Raw genomic sequence first — 9,020 nt, 5'->3', positions numbered from 1 at the left:
AAAGAAAAAAAAAGTAAAAAAAAAATGAAAAAAAAAAATATGTTGAGAGGAAATATAGTTAAAAATAATGAGAGAGAAAATGGATAAATAAGAAATAGAATGGATAGAAATAGAAAGAAATAGAAGAAATTAAAGAGAGAAGATAAATTTATTATTTTATTTTATTGTTTCTTGAAGAATTGAGAAGTAGGAGAAAGTACTGTGTAAAAGAATGAAAAAAATGGTTATAATGTGTTTTCTGGGATAAGTTTAAGATGAAAGAACCAGAAATGAACAACACCAGAACAGATTAGAGTAGTTTTGGGTAGTTAACTTAAGATCTATTGTGCCTTTCCCTCCTAAAAAAAATGTCTCTCCTTCGATATATTAACGGAGAGACAAAGGGAGGACAACTTCTGTGATTTTCCTAATGTAACATAATATAAGTGTTGACATTTTATACCATTAACTTTTATTACCTACTTAAGATTTTTGTTTTTAAGCTGCGGCATTAGCTGTATGTACGATGTTTAGTGATGTTAACCCGGTAGCAGCGACGGGGCAAATTTGTGGCTTTACCGTGTAGCAGCGACGGGCCAAATTTTTGCCATGATATAAACCCCCCAAAATAGATGATGCATAAACTGATCACAAATGCGTTGATATATATTATGAAATGGTTTGCGTGAGTGATGATTTTTTCTCATTTTTCTTGCTTAGAGGGACCATTAAGAAACATGATCCCCGCAGCTACTGGGTTAAGAGATCTCTCCTTTGTTTGTGGCATTATGATAATCTAATAACCGCATGGCGCCAGAATTACAGCCCCGCAGTCCTCCATTACTTTAAAAATTCAGGTGACCAATTTATTTGTAATCGTTGAATCGTTATGGCAGTTTCAACTTTTGTAATATATAGTATGTAATATTTTTTTCTCTTTACTCATGAAAATCTCTGTGGTGCAGTGGCTATCGTCCCTACCTGTGAAACTGTGGACCTGGGTTAGATTCCCGGCCTGGGCAATCAGTGTGCATCCCTCCCAGTTGTTTATCATTAATTTCAGGATAGTCAATAAATGAGTACCTGGGGAAATGTGGGGAAGGTAAACTGTGGTAACCTGGGTGTCATAATAATAATCTTATTTCGCACATCGGCATATATAAAGAACAGGACAAGTAAACGAACGAGAACAAAATCGAGATACATAATTATACACTCAAATAGAAGACAGCTTAATGATTGCTGGCCCTGTGTCTAGTTAACCCTGTATTGCCTGCCGTGATGATTTAGTTATGCTTGAAATAAGTGAGTTGTTGGCAGAAATTACAGAGTGTATGGAATATTTGACAAGTGTCTCGTCCAGTACAAAGGTTGTACAAAATTCAGTGTTCTGCCTGACTCATATTTCTTTATACATGTTGATTATGCCATTACGATCACACATTACAGTATAATAGAAACATATTTCCCAAACATTTCAACACAAATGCCACCCACACTGCCCTTGAGCTGCTTCCTTTCCTGTAAAAAATAAATAAATAACATACCTTAGTCTCCTACCATCACAAGAGAAGTTACAAGATTTATCATTGAAGTTTGTATGTACGTTCGTTTAACCTAACCTTCGAGTGTATGTGAGGGACCAGGAGGGTTTGTGTGTCCTGGTACAATGCTCAAGCCAAAGTATAGTTGTTTTGACACTTGGTTTGTTTTGTTTCACCTTGATTGGCAGTGGCAGCTTCAAGATATTTTTCGGGGGCGAGGGGGCCACTTTCACAGTTCGCCATGAGGGGTTTGTAAGCCTCCAAACCAGTACCAGAGACTTTGAGAACTCCCTGTGTAGTGTTTGCTGTACATATTTAACCCGGTAGCAACAACGGGCCAAATTTGTGCCATGATATAAATCCCCCAAAATAGATGATACGTAAACTTGTCAGAAATGCTTTGATATATATTATGAAATGGTTTGCGTGAGTGATGATTTTTTCTAATTTTTCTCGCTTAGAGGGACCGTTAAGAAACATGATCCCCGCAGCTACTGGGTTAAGTTAAGAAAGTTGAGGAAACCATTCAGGAAATCTCTTGTTGTGTATCTGGTGTTGCGACGAAAACCTAACCATTGTTGGGTGTAAAGGATTGAAGACTTTGTTTTGGCCGATTACAAAGCCACTGAAGTGTACTTAGAGGGGACTTTATTTGTGCAAGAGAGAGATGAGAATGTAACAATAGGAAATGTGTTTAAAAATGGGTTCTTAGAAGGGACTTTATTTGTGCAAGAGAGAGATAAGAGTGTGACAACAGGAAGTGTGTTTAAAAATGGGTTCTTAGAAGGGACTTTATTTGTGCAAGAGAGAGATAAGAGTGTGACAACAGGAAGTGCGTTTAAAAATTGGTTCATAGAAGGGACTTTATTTGTGACAGAGAGGTGAGTGCGTGAGAAGAGGAAGTGTGTTTAAAAATGGGTTCATAGAAGGGACTTTATTTGTGACAGAGAGAGATGAGAGTGTGACAACAGGAAGTGTGTTTAAAAATGGGTTCATAGAAGGGACTTTATTTGTGACAGAGAGAGAAGAGTGCGTGAGAACAGGAAGTGCGTTTAAAAATTGGTTCATAGAAGGGACTTTATTTGTGACAGAGAGAGGTGAGTGCGTGAGAACAGGAAGTGCGTTTAAAAATTGGTTTATAGAAGGGACTTTATTTGTGACAGAGAGAGGTGAGTGCGTGAGAACAGGAAGTGCGTTTAAAAACTGGTTCATAGAAGGGACTTTGTTTGTGACAGAGAAAGGTGAGTGCGTGAGAACAGGAAGAAATGGGAAGGTACCAGAGTATATAGACTGCTTTTATAATGGAATGGAAGATGTTTTAAAGGACTGATGATGGAAAAGGACAAACAGTAAACAAAAAAAATGATATAGCAGTGACCTAGGAAAGATATATGGGGTGATGAAAGCAATATATAGAAAAGTGAAGATTGTGAAGTATTTAGATCGAAGTTATATTGGAATGGAAGATATTTAAAAGGACTGCTGATGGAAAGGGACAAATAGCAAACAAACATTGAAGTAGCAGTGACCTAACAAAGATATATGGAGTGAAGAACGCGATATAAGGAAGTAATGTGATTGTAGCAGTATTCGAACTTTTGAAAATCCCGCCAAGTTATACCAGAATTTTAACAAACGCACAAGCAACGAATCCCTTATAAGAAAGAGAAAAACATATCCCTTATAAGACAAACAGGTTAAGATAAATAGAAAGTGTAAAAAATAGTATAAATCAACCAGATAAAGATACAAAAAAGGAAATAACACGTATTTTTTCTGCCACAATCTCGGCACTCTTGCAGCGTTGCCAGATTGTCATACCTAGAGCATCGTATATTTTCTGGTTTCTGACTCATGACTTATGCAAACAGACACCAGTAATTACCGATTTTAACGATAAATATAAATAAATCTCGTTATCGCGGTCGGAATGGCAGTTTTTGGTTGGAAATCGGCAAAAATAAGAGGCTGAGTACGACAATCTGGCAACGTCCCATCGGCCATTTCTTTTCCCTCGAGTCCCCGTCAAGGTAGGCAGTGTGCTCGTCTTTGGTCCTCATTTACTATATTTTTAAGCCATTACCACACCCGTAGCTTCACCTATTTATACATAAGAGCCACACGAATATATATACCCACTTTCATTACCGTAGGAGCCTTAATAATGGAGAAAATTGGCGTATAATGTGTGATAGGGCGAACACGTGTGAGAGGGACAGGCTGGTGGTGGGTGGAAGGGTTTAGCACATACGCCTCACAACCGGGAGAGCCCAGGTTCGATTCCCGGGCGGAGTGGAAAAATTTGGGCGGGTTTTCCTGTAGTGCGGCGACTAAGCCCGATGGGTGAGCCTCCCATATAATTCCCTCTATCAGTGGGGTACCTCTTGGGCTGACAGGTTAAGGAGTGGTTCTACCGTCTCGCTGGTCGCGGGTTCGATCCCCTGCGCCGGCAAAAACTTTCATTGTCTGGATTAATTCCTTGTGTGTTTCGTTGCACGCAGAGGTCTTGTGGGAGGTAAAGAGTAAATTTTGGCATTTCATTCCGATACCCTACGCCCCTGTCCACCCAGCAGTGAATGGGTACCAGGTATTAATAGGGGGTTGTGTCCCGTCTCCTGGGGTCTATTCCTTTCTCCTATAATTCCTTCCCCTTCTGTCGCTCTCCGGCATATGACCACAGATGTTTCGCCGACTAAACTAAACTCCAAATTTTTCTGGGTTTTCTTTTCCTTTTTTTTTTTTCTCGTGTTTTAAGGTGTTTTATTGGTGTTTTTGTGAGGATTAGGAGTGATCTGGTAGTGTGGCTTGAAATCTTAAAGGGAAGAATTTGAGAAGTTTTGAAGACATTTTATAAGAAGACGTCAAATTATTTCTTCATCGATATCGTGATGAACGGGGAATTATTTACACCATGTAAACAAACGTATATTTCTATCTATATTCTAATTGAAAGTGTTGGCTACTTATGGCTTTTTTGTTATAATGTTTAACACTATATAAGCACTAAGCATGGTTGGTGGTGAAATTGCATTATTAATATTTTATGGTGATATTGAGGTGTACAAAGTTTTTCTTCCTGCCTCCCATAGCGCTGCGAGGCAGTGTGACCTCAGCAAGCTTCTGGACCAAGGCGGAAGCCAACAACTTTTTCCAGTGAGGTGATCGGCTGCCACTGGCCAGCACAAATTGATCAACATGAGGGGGTGAGGACATCTGTTGTATTGTATTTAGACAGACTAGAGTTTTGAAAATTATTTAATTGGAACAAACTTTTGAATTGTATATAGTGAGGCAGCATAGACATCTAGGTTTTGTCAATTTTTTTTTTTTAAATGTTATGTATTTGTGGCTATTACTAATAAGTCATCTGTCTCCACCAGGTTACACCAAACCGGGCGGCACCAGTCCCACCCCATCACGATGTCGGTGGAGAAGCAGAAAAATGTGATGCGTGATGTGCGGATCGGCAAGCTGTGCCTCAACATCTGTGTGGGCGAGTCAGGCGACAAGCTGACCCGTGCTGCCAAGGTGGGGGGGTGGGGGGAGAGGGAGGGGTGGTGTGACCTGACTGCCCACCAGTGACCTCTGGGACCCCGCTTCCCATAGACCAGCGAAGGTGTCCTGGCTGAGGCTCTGGTTAGTAGTGTGGGGTCATGGGGGGGAGGGGGGCAGGTTGAGGTAGTGTTAGTTACTATTGTTATATATATTGATTTATTGTAGTAATTTGTAGAGTAATGCTTCAATTGCAATTTAATATGTATGAATTTTTAGTGTTTTACCTGGTAGCTGTGGGGATCATGTTTCTTAAAGGCCTCTCTAAGAGAATTAATGAGAAAGAATCATCACTCACGCAACGCATTTGTTATCAGTTTATGCATCTTCTATTTTTGGGGGTTTATATCATGGCAAAAATTTGGCCCGTCGCTGCTACCGGGTTAAGAATAGTTTTCCAAGTTTTATTATAGTTTGCACTTGTATTATAGTGTATTTGGGTTTGGAAGTTAATGAAAGGGATGTTGATGTGTTTCCCAGGATGCTATAAAAGTCTTTCAGGTCTTAACATTCTATTCAGACATCTCTCTAGTAAACAAACTGATAGGACACAAGTAAAAGTTTTGAATTCATTTAGATTTATACATGACATGAAGGTCGACCCATAGAAATAGTTTTAGGTGTTTAATTTTGTGTCTAGTCCAGGAAAAAGTAGTTTGCCAGTACAGTAAACCCTCCATATGACGGACCCACTTATAATGGACTAAGTTCCCCCTAAATTAGTCCGTTATATCGAGGTTTACTGTATATCGTGTAAGCAATCATGTTCCAGCCCTGGTGTGCCCTTGACAGGTGCTGGAGAGCCTGACAGGGCAGAAGCCGGTGTTCTCCAAGGCCAGGTACACCGTGCGCTCCTTCGGCATCAGGAGGAACGAGAAGATCGCCGTCCACTGCACTGTGCGGGGACCCAAGGCTGAGGAGATCCTGGAGAAGGGGCTGAAGGTGGGTGCTCTTCTTGCTTATGTCAGCTTATCTTTTCATTGCTTTTATATTATATTTTTGTGTGTATTCAATCAATCTTCTTGTGAGTGCAATTTGTCCTTGTCACTTAGTTTTTTGTTCTTACATTCCTACTATTGATTATACAGTATTGCATTTGTCTTGTATGTTTCTGTTTTAACAATATTCATTAGAGGTGTCAACAAGCCCCTGGGTGAAGTAGTTTTTTGTTCTTACATTCCTACTATTGATTATACAGTATTGCATTTGTCTTGTATGTTTCTGTTTTAACAATATTCATTAGAGGTGTCAACAAGCCCTTGGGTGAAGTATATTGTCCACTACTTGAACCTTTGCTTTGTAGAGGTGTTCTGTCAAGTTACCAGTTTCTTATTCTTGGTATATTTATATTGAAGTAAATGTGTCATAAATGCACCTGCCCTGCCAGTAAGCAAAGTCAGTAAGGGTAGTTTGATTTCAGTGATTTAAAGATTCATAAGTGGATGGGCAGCTTTACCCAACTGTTCATGTTACACTGCATCCAGGGACTTTTTGATGTTAGGAATCCTTTGAAAGTTTAAAATATTTCTTAGTCATCTTTATTATATTTATGCATGCAGGTTTGCCGTTAGAAGTTTATTTAGCTTAACATACACACTTCCTCATTTCTGTGTGCACACCTTTGTGGTGTGTACGTGTAGTGGGGGTGTGAGAGTGAAGTGAGAGTTAATTAGCAGTGTTAGGGTTGTCCCTGCATTGCCAGTCCCTCTCCAACACACATTTTTATGAAAGGATTTAGGCTTTTAAGTGATGTTATAGTTCCAGCGCATGAGCCGGTGATGTGCATTATCTTGCCCTTGTAATGTGCTGTCACATGATGTTTATGAAGGATTTCTCAAAGTGGTGATTTAGTTAATCTACTTTGTTGTCATGCAAATTAACTCGCATTCCAGGCTTTTGTCATGCAAATTAACTTGCATTCCAGGCTTAAAATCAGTATTGTAATCAGTGTTAACCTAGGAAAAAGTAGGAACGAATACAGCTGTTACAATACTATACGGAGTACAAGTTCAGGGCCCTGGTCTTGCCTAACAGGACAGTACTGCCGTTAACGAATCGTCCCTAACGCTCCCCATCTCCATCCCCTACACAGGTGCGTGAGTACGAGCTGCGTCGTGACAACTTCTCCCAGAACGGCAACTTTGGCTTTGGTATCCAGGAGCACATCGACTTGGGCATCAAGTATGACCCTGCCATCGGTATCTTCGGTTTGGACTTCTTCATTGTCCTCCAACGACCTGGTAAGTGGGCAACCCGAGTCATGACGTTTTCTTGTCTAGTGTTGTCTTGTAGCTTCTCAACTTAACCTGCTCAAATATGAAATGACTTTTAAATCGTAGTGGAAGTATGTATGCACCCTTGCAATTAGTACTTCATATCATCACCTTAAACAAACTGCCTGTCACTTTTTACTTCTGGCAAAAATCAAAAGGAATTAGTTTTCATTTATAGGCGGACATTACAGCGAATGGACCATATTTACTGGCTATACAGGCAGTGCCACACGTGGCCACTCAGTGAACTGTCAAAGCAGTACTTTCCATAAAACTCAAGTTACGTACTGGAGTGCGTCCGAGGCTGCCTCCAGGATACAAGGCCTTGGTGCCGCCACCACTCCAAACCAATGACTGCACACACTTTACTCCTACCCGATTTACTGACTACTGTTTGACAGAGAAAAACTGAAATCAGTTAGGAGTGAAGTGTGTGCAATGATCAGCTTGGGGCGACGGCGGCATCATGGCCGTGTATCCCTGAGACAGCCTCAGTTGCACTCGAGTCTATAACTTGGAGTCGATCGGCCACATGTGGCGCTGCCTGTATAGCCAATACGGTTCATTTTAAAACACTATCCTATAATGACGAAGGCAACTATATCAAAAGCTGCACCATGTAATGAAAGATCAATATAGAAAAAAATCTGGAGATAGCAGTTTGTTTATGAGCGTGACGCTATTTTATGTTCCACCACCACTAATACGCCTTTCCTCCCCTGCAGGTTACCGTGTGGCCAAGAGGAGGCGCAGCCCTGGCAAGATCGGACCCCAGCACTGCCTGGTCAAGGAGGACGCCATCAAGTGGTTCCAGACCAAGTATGAGGGCGTCATCCTGCCTGGAAAGAAGAAGTAAATGCTTGAATAAATGTTAAGTGAAGACATGCTTGTATTATTATCTTCTACCTCTGTGTATGCATGGGTATAGTGTGAGCAAGGACAATGGACTGTATTGGCTATACAGGCAGCGCCACACATGGCCACTCAGTGAACTGTCAAAGCAGTGCTTTCCATAGGACTCAAGTTATGAACTAGAGTGCGTCTGCGGCTGCCTCCAGGATACAAGGCCTTGGTGCCGCCACCGCTCCAAGCCAACGACTGCACACACTTTACTCCTAACTCATTTCCTGACAAAATACTATTTGACACGGAGAAAAATTGAAATTGGGTAGGCGTGAAGTGTGCAATCATCTGCTTGGGGTGACGGCGGCATCACGGCTGTGTATCCCTAAGACAGCCTCAGACACGCTCTAACTTGAGCTCTGGAAAATACAGCTTCGAGTTATGTGGCCACATGTGGCGCTGCTTGTATAGCCAATACGGTCCATTAGAATAGAAACCCTGATATGTGTAAAACTAATATTCTTTAAACATAAGCATTAGTTTTACACAAATGACATTCAACAAGCGCATGGTTATGACTAGGGGTATATAGTGTCTGAAGGTTTGGAGGTAACCAATGATATTAAGTTGCTACTGTAAAGGAGAAAAGTGAGAGGGAGGGAGAGAAGAGCGAGAAGAAAGAAAGGTAACGGTGACAAATCATCTCTAAAAGGACGATGCTGGGAAGTGGCTGTGGGCACTGGGTAACATCAGCACATCAATGTTTTTTCTTAGTAGCTGCAGATGTGGGGAGCATTCCTAGAAAATAAAGAAAATGCTTTAGTGAAAG

At 40.9% G+C, this 9,020-nt stretch overlaps 1 protein-coding gene and 1 long non-coding RNA gene across 3 annotated transcripts in view; one reads left to right on the top strand and one right to left on the bottom strand.

The window, feature by feature from the left end:
* The first annotated feature begins 3,528 nt into the window (after positions 1 to 3,528).
* Positions 3,529 to 8,230, top strand: LOC126999382 (60S ribosomal protein L11-like). The gene is made up of 6 exons (XM_050861930.1): positions 3,529 to 3,553; positions 4,613 to 4,726; positions 4,904 to 5,051; positions 5,868 to 6,017; positions 7,168 to 7,315; positions 8,074 to 8,230. Exons 2-6 carry the CDS (start codon positions 4,719 to 4,721, stop codon positions 8,202 to 8,204), a joined length of 585 nt encoding a protein of 194 aa, XP_050717887.1. The 5' UTR covers positions 3,529 to 3,553; positions 4,613 to 4,718; the 3' UTR covers positions 8,205 to 8,230.
* Positions 8,231 to 8,366: 136 nt separating this feature from the next.
* LOC126999383 (uncharacterized) overlaps positions 8,367 to 9,020 on the bottom strand; it is a 31,530-nt gene continuing 30,876 nt past the window's right edge. For both annotated transcript variants that reach the window (XR_007753319.1, XR_007753318.1), the window contains exon 4: positions 8,367 to 8,989. This is a non-coding gene — a long non-coding RNA (uncharacterized LOC126999383). The remainder of the gene's footprint in view (positions 8,990 to 9,020) is intronic.

The sequence above is a fragment of the Eriocheir sinensis genome, chromosome 16 (assembly GCF_024679095.1).
Source record: "Eriocheir sinensis breed Jianghai 21 chromosome 16, ASM2467909v1, whole genome shotgun sequence".
NCBI classification, from domain to species: Eukaryota; Metazoa; Arthropoda; class Malacostraca; order Decapoda; family Varunidae; genus Eriocheir; species Eriocheir sinensis.
This window is presented reverse-complemented; position numbering and strand designations above follow the sequence as displayed.

Coding starts and splice junctions, on each gene's coding strand:
- LOC126999382 (XM_050861930.1), top strand. Junction 5,052..5,867: donor AGCTGACCCGTGCTGCCAAG/GTGGGGGGGTGG, acceptor TGCCCTTGACAG/GTGCTGGAGAGCCTGACAGG. Junction 6,018..7,167: donor TCCTGGAGAAGGGGCTGAAG/GTGGGTGCTCTT, acceptor TCCCCTACACAG/GTGCGTGAGTACGAGCTGCG.